The sequence below is a fragment of the Littorina saxatilis genome, linkage group LG14 (assembly GCF_037325665.1).
Source record: "Littorina saxatilis isolate snail1 linkage group LG14, US_GU_Lsax_2.0, whole genome shotgun sequence".
Classification (NCBI taxonomy): domain Eukaryota; kingdom Metazoa; phylum Mollusca; class Gastropoda; order Littorinimorpha; family Littorinidae; genus Littorina; species Littorina saxatilis.
Window position 1 is genome coordinate 29,624,497 of NC_090258.1, and position 14,853 is coordinate 29,639,349.

The 14,853-nt window shown below is 46.0% G+C and overlaps 2 protein-coding genes across 2 annotated transcripts in view; one reads left to right on the plus strand and one right to left on the minus strand.

Annotated features, from left to right (window-relative positions):
* Positions 1-1,362, plus strand: part of LOC138946682 (contactin-like) — a 13,621-nt gene extending 12,259 nt beyond the window's left edge. The window contains exon 5 of the mRNA XM_070318100.1: positions 728-1,362. Coding sequence (XP_070174201.1) covers positions 728-858 — 131 coding nt within the window. The 3' untranslated portion in view covers positions 859-1,362. The remainder of the gene's footprint in view (positions 1-727) is intronic.
* Positions 1,363-6,249: 4,887 nt separating this feature from the next.
* Positions 6,250-13,243, minus strand: LOC138946576 (mucin-22-like). The gene is made up of 6 exons (XM_070318021.1): positions 13,166-13,243; positions 10,115-10,319; positions 9,461-9,697; positions 9,081-9,371; positions 8,565-8,855; positions 6,250-8,393 (listed from the first exon to the last, which is right to left on the minus strand). Exons 1-6 carry the CDS (start codon positions 13,241-13,243, stop codon positions 6,250-6,252), a joined length of 3,246 nt encoding a protein of 1,081 aa, XP_070174122.1.
* Positions 13,244-14,853: the final 1,610 nt, after the last annotated feature.

Below are 14,853 nucleotides of genomic sequence, written 5' to 3' on the forward strand. Positions count from 1 at the left end.
CTAAGCGCCTTGCAAAAACATACATACATAAATGATTCTGTACACAATTCAAATTCGAATAATAATAAACATCGAAAGAAACAAATGCAATTTACAAAGTTTTCAATGCACATTCATGAAATGTTGCAACGAATCAGACCATCCCTGCACATGGTCATACACCAAACCTCAACCGGCTGGGTGTTGTTCGTGCAGAGGGGGAATTTTTGAATAAATAAATGTCTTTGCTGACACCGGTGTCAATCAACAACAACAACAACAAATCATCAAAACAATGCCCATTCCGTGCAAGAATCTGTCGGGATGTTAACTTTTCATATGTGGAGAGGGTGAGGAGGGGAGTAGCCCAATGTAACTAGCCTAGGCAGATCTGTGAGGTCAGCCAAACTGAAGGAAGGAGTATTTTCGTGTTGCTATAACCAACCGAACTCTGACATGGATTACAGGATCTTTTCCGTGCGCACTTGGTCTTGTGCTTGCATGTACACACAAAGGAGGATAAGGCACTAATAGGTCTGCACATAAGTTGACCTGTGAGATGAGAGAAATCACCACCCTTAATCCACCAGGCGCTGCCGAGATTCGATCCCACGACCTTCCGATTAGGAGGCCGATGTCTTATCCACTAACCAATGCGCCAGTCTGGGAAGATTTGATATAATATGCCAAAATAATTGCACTTGAAGGACTGCATCTTTAATGAAAAATTAATTGTTTCTGTTGACAGAGGGACAAGTGACCATTGATGCATCGTTCGCCAAAGAGATCGACGTCTTCCTCGCGTCTGCTACAGCACCATCTGTGTCTCTGCTGCTTGTCTGCGCATGCGTCATGACCTTCATGGCAGACTTTTTGTGACCTTGAATCCCCCTTCCCCTGTACATATTTATATTTTGTCCCAAAAAAAAGGGAGAGAGAGAACAAGAAAGAGATGGAATTGAATGATGCCTTCTTGATTGTAAACCATACAGTGTATATACCGTAAAATCCCTAGCAAACGCCCACCCCCCACTTTTGGCCAAAAGTTGTGCAGAGGGGTCACTACCTAGGAAACGCCCACCCCTTTTTTTTTATTTTTTTTTTATTTTGTTTTAAGACATTCGGCCTTCTTTATCTACGATTTGTGCACACTGTTCGATGATTCGCCGGTTTTTTCCTTCTTATTTGTTTCTATCACAGAACGTTGATCTTTATTTGTGTAAACAAACGGTGTGTTTATTTTTCATTAAAATCGCATAAATCACATGTTGTATCACTTTTTTTTTCTTGTGAAAATGTGATGACACTTTATCTTGCAAAGGGGTGTCTACCTAGCAAACGCCCACCCCTTACTTGTACCCGAAAACTGTGCAGAGGGGGGGGGGGGGGTTGGGCGTTTGCTAGGGATTTTACGGTATAGTCCAAAGTCTTTTGGTTTTTGTAAGTGTTTGTGTGTGGGAAACTTTTGCGGTCCATCTGTTTCGGAATCCGTTCTTGATCATAAAATGATATACAATGAAGTAAAATAAAATACGATACAATGAAATAAATTAAAAAGCAAAAAATATTACGATAAAATAAAAGACCCCGTCTTCACCTCAAGTAAAACCTGTCAAAAAAAAGAAGACGAAAAAAACCGACGGGGTTTTTGACCGTTTTCTTATTTTGTTTTTAACATTTTCACCGACAATGTCTTGCGGAAGAAAATGCTAACAAGTCGCGTAAGGCGAAAATACAATATTTAGTCAAGTAGCTGTCGAACTCACAGAATGAAACTGAACGCAATGCCATTTTTCAGCAAGACCGTATACTCGTAGCATCGTCAGTCCACCGCTCATGGCAAAGGCAGTGAAATTGACAAGAAGAGCGGGGTAGTAGTTGCACTAAGAAGGATAGCACGCTTTTCTGTACCTCTCTTTGTTTTAACTTTCTGAGCGTGTTTTTAATCCAAACATATCATATCTATATGTTTTTGGAATCAGGAACCGACAAGGAATAAGATGAAAGTGTTTTTAAATTGATTTGGACAATTTAATTTTGATAATAATTTTTATATATTTAATTTTCAGAGCTTGTTTTTAATCCGAATATAACATATTTATATGTTTTTGGAATCAGCAAATGATGGAGAATAAGATAAACGTAAATTTTGATCGTTTTATAAATTTTTATTTTTTTTTACAATTTTCAGATTTTTAATGACCAAAGTCATCAATTAATTTTTAAGCCACCAAGCTGAAATGCAATACCGAAGTCCGGGCTTCGTCGAAGATTACTTGACCAAAATTTCAACCAATTTGGTTGAAAAATGAGGGCGTGACAGTGCCGCCTCAACTTTCACGAAAAGCCGGATATGACGTCATCAAAGACATTTATCAAAAAAATGAAAAAAACGTTCGGGGATTTCATACCCAGGAACTCTCATGTAAATATTTTAACATCGAGGGGGAATCGAAACGAGGGTCGTGGTGTATGTGCGTGTGTGCGTGTGTCTGTGTGTCTGTGTGTGTGTGTAGAGCGATTCAGACTAAACTACTGGACCGGACACACACACACACGCACATACACCACGACCCTCGTTTCGATTCCCCCTCGATGTTAAAATATTTAGTCAAAACTTGACTAAATATAAAAAAGGGCTATTGTTTCCTCCTGCAGCAATGCTGAAGAATGACCCCATGAAAGTGAGAATGCAGAAAAGTTGTATTAAATCCTGTGTAAGCGTTGTTATAGTTTATAAGTGCTTGCTTGCTTTTGCGTTGCTTCTGTGTTTCATGAATATATGCAGTCTGCTTGCTGTTAAGACAAATGTTTTGTTGTTCTATGTCCGCCCCCCCCCCCCCCCCCCCCCCCCCCCCAATGTAGGGGAAGGGCTCCTATGGACCCCTTTTTGTTTCATGCTGATAACTAGCTTGTTTTCTTGCGAAGAAGTTTCATTTTGTGTTTGGTAGTCCTTCTCTCTTAGGTCAACCGTTAGGCCTAATTAGAGTGAAATAGCTTTGATAGATATTCAGCAAAAATTAAATACAGAAAAAATCACAAAGGGTCCATATTAGGAGCCTGGGCGCCTAATATGGACCAGTGAAGCGGCCTTCACGAATCACTGTAAAAAGCCCCCTATACTTCAAAATAACATGATACAACTTAGTGTGCAAGTCAGACTAATTAAAATATGCTTTAGATTTATCTGTTTCGGTTTGACGAGAGCATTATTTGAAGCACACCAGGAAAGTAAAGAAGCTTATCAAAAACAGAGTGAAAATAAGTGAAATTATCAACTTCCACGAAAAGAAAACTATTTGTTATATTTCTTTTAAATCTCGAGGGCGAGTTATAGGTTATTTCCAGTAAGCTTCTAAATGAATTAATGAAAATAGCCTTTAGCTTTTATTTTCTTCGATTTGTTGAAAGTGGTCCATATTAGGGGACTCACACATACTTTGAGATTTTGCTATAATTTTTTGTTTGCAGGAGAAACTCAGGGTCAAGACTGCTAAATTGTAACAAATACGGTCTTAGCTGTCATATATAGCAATTTTTGTGTGATAAAAGCGTTGGCTGTGGACAGAAACGAGTTCGTTCTATGCGGCAAATTTAGAGTGAACCATGCCAAAAGTGAAAAAAAAGAGAAAAAGCCTAACGGTTTTGAGGTTTTTGTTTCTGCAACTGTTTTGACATGTGCAAGTTGTCCAGAGAGGGTGAGTACAGCCAATGCAATTGTGTTGAGCGCTCTAGCGCCGTTAGTTTGTCAGAACAGGAGGTGGTCCATATTAGGAGCCGGTCCATATTAGGAGCCCTTCCCCTACGTTGTCTTGATTGTGTATATGCACGAGAGAATCTTGGTCATATTATATCTTCTTTTTTTTTAAACACACAGTCTGCTATGTAAAATCGCTGTATGACTTGATGCAATTGTGCATACCTTTGTGGAGCGTAGAATATGCGATTGACTGAGTTTGAGAATGACAAGAGAGAGAGAGAGAGAGAGAGAGAGAGAGAGAGAGAGAGAGATGTGCGTGTGTGTGAGAGAGGAGGAGAGAAAAGGAGAGATGTGACATTTGTGTTAATTTGTAGACGTATGTTTTTAATTATAACTGTGAGCGTGTGCTGCCTCCTTCTTTTTTTTATATATACCAAAACTACTTGTCATACCATTTTCTGATTGTATAATATCTGATAAATCGAAATGTTTTATCACAGCTTTCTGTTTAGTGTATGTGTGTGTGTGTGTGTGTGTGTGTGTGTGTGTGTGTGTGTGTGTGTGTGTGTGTGGCATTCTCTCTCTCTCTCTCTCTCTCTCTCTCTCTCTCTCTCTCTCTCTCTCTCTCTCTCTCTCTCTCTCTCTCTTATTGATCTTGTGGTGTCCTAGTTTTCACGAAACACGCAGTCACTTTCCTCGAAACTTATCAATCTCCAATAGCGAAAAATAGCAGCACATGAATGCACAACACATACAAACTGCAATATAATTTGCATTCTGTCAACCAAATAATTAATCTGCGTGTGCAGAAATTGCATCACCTGCATCACATACAAAGACCAGAGACAATGACGTCAATCAGCACTAATTGCGTCACTCACCAGCAGAATAACAAACGTCAACAATTATTGCTTGCGTCAACGGATAGAATGAGGAAATGCATAAAAGCTGTTTTGTTTTTGAGCGAGAAATAATTTTGCTGAAACCTGCAAAAATGACACAGTGTGTTCTATCCCAAGGGTATGTCGATAATTACGTCACATTTTGCATGGCTATTCGTGTTTGCAACCCATTACTGTTACCAGTGTTAGACGAGTTAATGATGCTGAAAGCGATTCTGGGTTGTTTCGGTTGAATGAACTTTATTTGACCTCCAAACTCTCGATGTTGTGATCCAGGGTCATGATGACCGAAATTAACATCATGCCGTCATGGTTTAGTGCGCCGTCGTAAACATTATCATATACCACGTGACTACACACGACAATAATTATGCAGACGATAAAAAAGCACCATTAGCCTGGAATTTGCAATCAACACAATTTCTACCTTCTATGCAGAACTAGTGAAGTCAAGCCAAGTTTAGAATGCCCAAAACCAGTGTTGTTGACTAAAGTTTTAATAGAGGGTGATTTTTGTCGTAGCTAGCTTTTACCCATGCGTCACAAATGCCATGAAGTGGTGTCCTTTATTGGCCCAACAAACTGTGATAAACGAACAAAACCTGCGGTACATCTAGTTCGATTTCATTCTGATATGTTTCCGTCTGTGAGTTACAAAAAGTCCATCGTTGCACAGTGACAAGCTCACACAGATAGCCTACACGTGCACTAACAGGCTCACGTATATATACGCCTTCAGAATATATACAATCGTAGGGCTGTCCGATATGCACCAGAATGTGTGAGCAGAGACGTCAATGACAGTGGAACATTACTCGCGCAGGACTGTCCGATATGCACCGGAACTTGCGAGCAGAGAGGTCATACTTTTAATTGGCACTCGCAGTAACTAATTTGATTAACTGAAGTAAAGCTGACTTATGCAGACAAAATGGACTGGAATCATGTACTTTCTGAAAACGTTTGTACGTTTGTTTTTGTTTCGTTTGTTTGTTCGTTTGTTTGTTTGAAAATCAGTTGCCTTGAGCAGATCTACCACTTAACCTCACCCATTCCTTTCTTCTATCGTTCAAGATTTAAGCAAAGCAATCCCCAACAGTATGATATTCTTTTTTCTCCCCACAACAATTAATCTTTTTGTGCCTTCTAAAAAGCAGTTTCTTCACGGTGTTTCGCCTCCATTCGAATGCAGACGGCACGCTTAACGCTAGCAACACTCGCCAATTTTCGGAATGGAGAATAAACGAGCCACACTGGAAACGGGCGTGGTCGCCCCTCACGTGCGCACGTGCTCAGACTCCCCACGCACAGGATTGGGGCCCTGAATGGGGGGTAGCGTGTGTGATAAAAAGTCAGCGGCAATATTTACTCGTTTGATTAACACTCTGATCCCTCCGCGTCACCCCCCGGTGAAGGGTTTTGGTGAAATACAGGATCGGAACTAAAGCGGGGAGAGAACTGATGTGAGAGCAGAGTTGCCTCCCCGCCCTCCATTCAAGAAAGAAAAGCTTGGGTGGTTTATCGGCCTTGGAAAAGTCACGAGTTTGAGTGAAAAAGTGAAAACAGTCGGAGGGAAGTTGGTCTTTGCGCACGCGCTGGATGAACAGTTTGCATTGTGGAAGAGTATCGGGACAATGTGCTTTTAGTCGGCATGCATATGTGTGCGGGTCAAAGTGTGCATGTCTCTGTGTCCGTCTCTGTCTGGGCTGTCACAACGTCCTCCCCTGGTGTGCATGTCTCTGTGTCCGTCTCTGTCTGGGCTGTCACAACGTCCTCCCCTGGTGTGCATGTCTCTGTGTCCGTCTCTGTCTGGGCTGTCACAACGTCCTCCCCTGGTGTGCATGTCTCTGTGTCCGTCTCTGTCTGGGCTGTCACAACGTCCTCCCCTGGTGTGCATGTCTCTGTGTCCGTCTCTGTCTGGGCTGTCACAACGTCCTCCCCTGGTGTGCACGTCTCTGTGTCCGTCTCTGTCTGGGCTGTCACAACGTCCTCCCCTGGTGTGCATGTCTCTGTGTCCGTCTCTGTCTGGGCTGTCACAACGTCCTCTCCTGGTGTGCATGTCTCGGTGTCCGTCTCTGTCTGGGCTGTCACAACGTCCTCTCCTGGTGTGCATGTCTCTGTGTCCGTCTCTGTCTGGGCTGTCACAACGTCCTCCCCTGGTGTGCATGTCTCTGTGTCCGTCTCTGTCTGGGCTGTCACAACGTCCTCCCCTGGTGTGCATGTCTCTGTGTCCGTCTCTGTCTGGGCTGTCACAACGTCCTCCCCTGGTGTGCATGTCTCTGTGTCCGTCTCTGTCTGGGCTGTCACAACGTCCTCCCCTGGTGTGCATGTCTCTGTGTCCGTCTCTGTCTGGGCTGTCACAACGTCCTCCCCTGGTGTGCATGTCTCTGTGTCCGTCTCTGTCTGGGCTGTCACAACGTCCTCCCCTGGTGTGCACGTCTCTGTGTCCGTCTCTGTCTGGGCTGTCACAACGTCCTCCCCTGGTGTGCATGTCTCTGTGTCCGTCTCTGTCTGGGCTGTCACAACGTCCTCCCCTGGTGTGCATGTCTCTGTGTCCGTCTCTGTCTGGGCTGTCACAACGTCCTCCCCTGGTGTGCATGTCTCTGTGTCCGTCTCTGTCTGGGCTGTCACAACGTCCTCCCCTGGTGTGCATGTCTCTGTGTCCGTCTCTGTCTGGGCTGTCACAACGTCCTCCCCTGGTGTGCATGTCTCTGTGTCCGTCTCTGTCTGGGCTGTCACAACGTCCTCCCCTGGTGTGCACGTCTCTGTGTCCGTCTCTGTCTGGGCTGTCACAACGTCCTCCCCTGGTGTGCATGTCTCTGTGTCCGTCTCTGTCTGGGCTGTCACAACGTCCTCCCCTGGTGTGCATGTCTCTGTGTCCGTCTCTGTCTGGGCTGTCACAACGTCCTCCCCTGGTGTGCATGTCTCTGTGTCCGTCTCTGTCTGGGCTGTCACAACGTCCTCCCCTGGTGTGCATGTCTCTGTGTCCGTCTCTGTCTGGGCTGTCACAACGTCCTCCCCTGGTGTGCATGTCTCTGTGTCCGTCTCTGTCTGGGCTGTCACAACGTCCTCCCCTGGTGTGCATGTCTCTGTGTCCGTCTCTGTCTGGGCTGTCGCAACGTCCTCCCCTGGTGTGCATGTCTCTGTGTCCGTCTCTGTCTGGGCTGTCACAACGTCCTCCCCTGGTGTGCACGTCTCTGTGTCCGTCTCTGTCTGGGCTGTCACAACGTCCTCCCCTGGTGTGCATGTCTCTGTGTCCGTCTCTGTCTGGGCTGTCACAACGTCCTCCCCTGGTGTGCATGTCTCTGTGTCCGTCTCTGTCTGGGCTGTCACAACGTCCTCCCCTGGTGTGCATGTCTCTGTGTCCGTCTCTGTCTGGGCTGTCACAACGTCCTCCCCTGGTGTGCATGTCTCTGTGTCCGTCTCTGTCTGGGCTGTCACAACGTCCTCCCCTGGTGTGCATGTCTCTGTGTCCGTCTCTGTCTGGGCTGTCACAACGTCCTCCCCTGGTGTGCATGTCTCTGTGTCCGTCTCTGTCTGGGCTGTCACAACGTCCTCCCCTGGTGTGCATGTCTCTGTGTCCGTCTCTGTCTGGGCTGTCACAACGTCCTCCCCTGGTGTGCATGTCTCTGTGTCCGTCTCTGTCTGGGCTGTCACAACGTCCTCCCCTGGTGTGCATGTCTCGGTGTCCGTCTCTGTCTGGGCTGTCACAACGTCCTCCCCTGGTGTGCATGTCTCTGTGTCCGTCTCTGTCTGGGCTGTCACAACGTCCTCCCCTGGTGTGCATGTCTCGGTGTCCGTCTCTGTCTGGGCTGTCACAACGTCCTCCCCTGGTGTGCATGTCTCTGTTGTCCTCCCCTGGTGTGCATGTCTCGGTGTCCGTCTCTGTCTGGGCTGTCACAACGTCCTCCCCTGGTGTGCATGTCTCTGTTGTCCTCCCCTGGTGTGCATGTCTCGGTGTCCGTCTCTGTCTGGGCTGTCACAACGTCCTCCCCTGGTGTGCATGTCTCTGTGTCCGTCTCTGTCTGGGCTGTCACAACGTCCTCCCCTGGTGTGCATGTCTCGGTGTCCGTCTCTGTCTGGGCTGTCACAACGTCCTCCCCTGGTGTGCATGTCTCTGTTGTCCTCCCCTGGTGTGCATGTCTCGGTGTCCGTCTCTGTCTGGGCTGTCACAACGTCCTCACCTGGTGTGCATGTCTCTGTGTCCGTCTCTGTCTGGGCTGTCACAACGTCCTCCCCTGGTGTGCATGTCTCTGTGTCCGTCTCTGTCTGGGCTGTCACAACGTCCTCCCCTGGTGTGCATGTCTCTGTTGTCCTCCCCTGGTGTGCATGTCTCGGTGTCCGTCTCTGTCTGGGCTGTCACAACGTCCTCCCCTGGTGTGCATGTCTCTGTTGTCCTCCCCTGGTGTGCATGTCTCGGTGTCCGTCTCTGTCTGGGCTGTCACAACGTCCTCCCCTGGTGTGCATGTCTCGGTGTCCGTCTCTGTCTGGGCTGTCACAACGTCCTCCCCTGGTGTGCATGTCTCGGTGTCCGTCTCTGTCTGGGCTGTCACAACGTCCTCCCCTGGTGTGCATGTCTCTGTTGTCCTCCCCTGGTGTGCATGTCTCGGTGTCCGTCTCTGTCTGGGCTGTCACAACGTCCTCCCCTGGTGTGCATGTCTCTGTGTCCGTCTCTGTCTGGGCTGTCACAACGTCCTCCCCTGGTGTGCACGTCTCTGTGTCCGTCTCTGTCTGGGCTGTCACAACGTCCTCCCCTGGTGTGCACGTCTCTGTGTCCGTCTCTGTCTGGGCTGTCACAACGTCCTCCCCTGGTGTGCATGTCTCTGTTGTCCTCCCCTGGTGTGCATGTCTCTGTGTCCGTCTCTGTCTGGGCTGTCACAACGTCCTCCCCTGGTGTGCATGTCTCTGTTGTCCTCCCCTGGTGTGCATGTCTCTGTGTCCGTCTCTGTCTGGGCTGTCACAACGTCCTCCCCTGGTGTGCACGTCTCTGTGTCCGTCTCTGTCTGGGCTGTCACAACGTCCTCCCCTGGTGTGCATGTCTCTGTGTCCGTCTCTGTCTGGGCTGTCACAACGTCCTCCCCTGGTGTGCATGTCTCTGTGTCCGTCTCTGTCTGGGCTGTCACAACGTCCTCCCCTGGTGTGCATGTCTCTGTTGTCCTCCCCTGGTGTGCATGTCTCGGTGTCCGTCTCTGTCTGGGCTGTCACAACGTCCTCCCCTGGTGTGCATGTCTCTGTTGTCCTCCCCTGGTGTGCATGTCTCGGTGTCCGTCTCTGTCTGGGCTGTCACAACGTCCTCCCCTGGTGTGCATGTCTCTGTTGTCCTCCCCTGGTGTGCATGTCTCGGTGTCCGTCTCTGTCTGGGCTGTCACAACGTCCTCCCCTGGTGTGCATGTCTCTGTTGTCCTCCCCTGGTGTGCATGTCTCGGTGTCCGTCTCTGTCTGGGCTGTCACAACGTCCTCCCCTGGTGTGCATGTCTCTGTTGTCCTCCCCTGGTGTGCATGTCTCGGTGTCCGTCTCTGTCTGGGCTGTCACAACGTCCTCCCCTGGTGTGCATGTCTCTGTTGTCCTCCCCTGGTGTGCATGTCTCTGTGTCCGTCTCTGTCTGGGCTGTCACAACGTCCTCCCCTGGTGTGTATGTCTCTGTGTCCGTCTCTGTCTGGGCTGTCGCAACGTCCTCCCCTGGTGTGCATGTCTCTGTGTCCGTCTCTGTCTGGGCTGTCACAACGTCCTCCCTCGCCTGTGTGGATAGATAGGTAGAGAAAGACAGAGTAGCGAGAACAAAGAATAGAGACAAAGAGATACAGAGAGAGACAGAGACTGAGAGAGAGAGAGAGAGAGAATACTAGAGAGAAAAAGAATGAGTGCAAATAAGAGAGAGAGAGAGCTAGAGAGAGAGAGAGAGAGAAAATAGAGAGAGAAAAAACTACAAGAGAGAAAAAGAATGAGTTCAAATAAGAGAGAGAGAGAGAGGGAGAGAGAGAGAGGGAGAGAGAGAGAGAGAGAGAGAGAGAGAGAGAGAGAGAGAGAGAGAGAGAGAGAGAGAATGCAAGAAAAAACAAGTCGCGTAAGGCGAAATTACTATATTTAGTCAAGCTGTGGAACTCACAGAATGAAACTGAATGTAGTCCGCCGCTAGTGCAAAAGGCAGTGAAAGGGACGAGCCTGTTTGGCGCGGTAGCGGTTGCGCTGTGCTTCAAAGCACGCTTTACTGTACCTCTCTTCGTTTTAACTTTCTGAGCGTGTTTTTAATCCAAACATATCATATCTATATGTTTTTGGAATCAGGAACCGACAAGGAATAAGATGAAATAGTTTTTAAAACGATTTCGGAAATTTAATTTTAATCATAATTTTTATATTTTTAATTTTCAGAGCTTGTTTTTATCCGAATATAACATATTCATATGTTTTTTTGAATCAGAACATGATGAAGAATAAAATAAAAGTAAGTTTGGATCGTTTTATAAAAATATAATTTTAATTACAATTTTCAGATTTTTAATGACCAAAGTCATTAATTAATTTGTAAGCCTTTATGCTGAAATGCAATACCGAAGTCCGGCCTTCGTCGAAGATTGCTTGGCCAAAATTTCAATCAATTTGATTGAAAATTGAGGGTGTGACAGTGCCGCCTCAACTACACACACACACACACACACACACACACACACACACACACACACACACACACACACACACACACACACACACACACACACACATACACCACGACCCTCGTCTCGATTCCCCGAGAAAACATTTAAACTTGACTAAATGTAAAAAGAATGAGTGCAAAAGAGGGAGAGAGAGAGAGAGAGAGAGAGAGAGAGAGAGAGAGAGAGAGAGAGAGAGAGAGAGAGAGAGAGAGAGATACAAGAGAGAAAAAGAATGAGTGCAAAAAAGAGAGAGAGAGAGAGCGAGAGTCCCACCATCAGACAGACAGACAGACAGACAGACAAACAGACAGCCAGTTAGATACAGACAGACAGAAAGAGAAAGGACCGCGTCTTCCAATATAATAATATTCTTGCTAGCACTGTATCGTCTGGCATCATATCAATGATTGATGCAAATTAGAGGTCCCAGTGGCACTCAGTGTTGATTTTTTACACCACTGATTTGATGCGGTTGAGTGGAGAGCTTCTCCGTTTGTAGAGAGGGAGGTCACAACGTCATCACTAGAATATATATGGAGAGAGAGAGAGAGAGAGAGAGAGAGAGAGAGAGAGAGAGAGAGAGGCAGAGAGAGAGAGACAGAGACAGGGACAGACAGACAGACAGACAGACAGACAGAGACAGACAGACAGAGACAGACAGACAGACAGACGGACAGATAGAAACTAAGAATGAAAGAGAGAGATCAGAAAAAACGAAAGAGAAAGAAAGAAAGAGGGAGAAACAGAGAGAGAAACAAACAGACGGACAAACAGACAGAAAAAAAAAAACATAAGACTATATCTTCCAAACTTGACGCCAGCACTGTATCACCTGGCACCGTTTCGCCATATCATTCAATCACTGATGCAAAATAGAGGTGCCAGTAGCACTTGCCGTGTTAAGTTTTCCCGTCACTGATTTGACATGGTTGAGTGGGAGGCTTCTCCATTTGCAGATAGGGCGGTCACAACACCATCTTTCGGCTATTTTGTTAGATAAAAAAAAAGAGAGAGAGAGAGAGAGAGAGAGAGAGAATTGAATTGAATTGAATTGAACTTTATTTAACAAGGATTAAGATTAGAGAGAGAGAGAGAGAGAGAGAGAGAGAGAGAGAGAGAGAGAGAGAGAGAGAGAGAGAGAGAGAAAGAGAATTGAATTGAATTGAACTTTATTTAACAAGGATTTAGATTAGAGAGAGAGAGAGAGAGAGAGAATTGAATTGAATTGAACTTTATTTAACAAGGATTAAGATTAGAGAGAGAGAGAGAGAGAGAGAAAGAGAATTGAATTGAATTGAACTTTATTTAACAAGGATTAAGATTAGAGAGAGAGAGAGAGAGAGAATTGAATTGAATTGAATTGAACTTTATTTAACAAGGATTAAGATTAGAGAGAGAGAGAGAGAGAGAGAGAGAGAGAGAGAGAGAGAGTATAGAGCGAACAAAAGAGAGCAAATTATACAGAGAAGAAAGTCAAAGAGGTAGAGACGGACAAACAGCCAGCCAGCCAGCCAGAGAGAGAGAGAGAGAGAGAGAGAGAGAGAGAGAGAGAGAGAGAGAGAGAGAGAGAGAGAGAGAGAGAGAGAGAGAGAGAGAGAGAGAGCGAGCGAACGAAAGAGAGCAAATTATACAGAGAAGAAAGTCAAAGAGGGAGAGACGGACAAACAGCCAGCCAGCCAGCCAGCCAGCCAGCCAGAGAGAGAGAGAGAGAGAGAGAGAGAGAGAGACAGAGAGACAGACAGACAGACAGACAGACAGACAGACAAAGAGATAGAGACGGAAAGAAAAACAGACAGACAACAACCAAAAAGACACAGACAGACAGAAAGATGTCATGCACCTTCCAATCTTGACGCCTGCACCGTATCACCTGGCACCATTTCATCTTATCAATCACAAATGCAAATTAGTGGTCCCAGTGGCACACCATGTTTATTTTTTCCGCCACTGATTTTCTGAGAGGACAGTCACAACGCCATCCCTTGCCAAAGTCAGCCTCCGTCATTTTACTGACCTGCTATCGGTTCAGTTTTGCGAACTGATTCATGTACTGACATTTTCGGGCCTCAGACAGCGGCAGTCTGCACTGATTTAACCAAGCACCACACTAACTTCAGTTCACACAATTTTGTTTACGCCTGAACGCATGTTCACGCATTACATGTTCCACTTGAGAAATTCTGAAGCGTGACCCTGTGTGACAGCTTCAGTGACAGTGGAACATTTCTCGCAGGACTGTCCGATATGCACCATAATTTGTGAGCAGAGACGGCAAAGACTGTGGAACATTTCTCGCAGGACTGTCCGATATGCACCAGAATTTGTGAGCAGAGACGTCAATGACAGTGGAACATTACTCCCAGGACTGTCCGATATGCACCAGAATTTGTGAGCAGAGACGTCAATGAGACTCCAGCAAACGGCAACATATGTCACGTTCTAGCTACGAGCTATACTACTGAATCTCGGTGCGTATATCTGTGGGATTTGAGCGAAGTATGCTAGTCTTGTCGACGATGTCGAAGAAGACTTATGTTTTGAAGATTATGATAGTGCTTAAATTTGTCATGACGCCATGAAATCTGCGCTAAAAAAAAAATCTTTGCTACAAATTAGAAAGGATATATACAAAATAGAAAGCTCCTACTCCAAGTTTTTTATCTGTACCTTTGTGATACCATATAAAAGCGATAATATTAAGATATGGTAGCTTGATGAAAATGAGGCAACGTTTCAGTCTGACATATAATACTTTCTCCATTCACCAGATAAAGATTAAATCATCACCAGTCTCCGGCTTCAAAACACACACTCTCATTCAGAAAGTGTTGTAACCATTGCAGCACCCAAAGCCCCCATGAAACCGAAAAGTTCCCACCGGGTCTCGGCAAATTAACCCGCGAAGCCGCGATCGAGACTTCAGCCGAGAACTGAATTGAACTGAACGCGGCCCCACCATAGAAGCCCTGATAAAAGGATTTGTCAAATTAATAGTCTCCTGCTCCACCGTCCCAAGATGCGTCTCTTCTCTGCCAATAAAATGTCCCGTGCCTTTTCCGCGTCATTATTTTGATGGCGAGGTAATGTCGTCCGCATTAGAGCGATTGAAAAATCGACAGGAGGCCGCCATTGCCAGCGCGGTCACGTGACACGAACAGGAGAAAGGCGGAACTAGTCGATAAAGCCAGCGAGGGCTTTTCGGGGTGACGATCGTGTGCGAAGGTGACGGTATATGGGGTTAGGAAAGTGAAAGTTGGGTGTGTGCTTTTTTTGTTCTTTCATTTTTGAATGATATGTTCTTTACTGTGTCTTTCCCACATCGAAACAGACTTTGCATAATTGTGGATTTTTTGTGTGTGTGTTTTTCTTTAACAAAAGAACACTTTGATGATAAGCTCATTTACTCGTACATCAGTAACACCCTTTTAAAAAGATGATATACTTAGTGTATTATGCATTCCTCCCAGTCTTATTAGCTCTGTTATATATGTATTTCCCACACTTTTACAGTTTTTGGTTAAAGGTTTTTTGCTAAATACAATGCGCATATAAGCAATGATAGTAATAGCGCAACAGGGATAACGACTTTTGTTTTGTTTTGTGTGGGGTCTTTAC

What these genes read in the sequence shown, in the direction of transcription:
- LOC138946576 (XM_070318021.1), bottom strand. Translation starts at nt 13,243, where the DNA reads ATGACGGAGGCTGACTTTGGCAAGGGATGGCGTTGTGACTGTCCTCTC. An exon ending in GCACACCAGGGGAGGACGTT is followed by an intron (nt 9,372 to 9,460) that starts GTGACAGCCCAG and finishes ACGTTGTGACAG; the next exon opens with CCCAGACAGAGACGGACACA. An exon ending in GCACACCAGGGGAGGACGTT is followed by an intron (nt 8,394 to 8,564) that starts GTGACAGCCCAG and finishes ACGTTGTGACAG; the next exon opens with CCCAGACAGAGACGGACACC.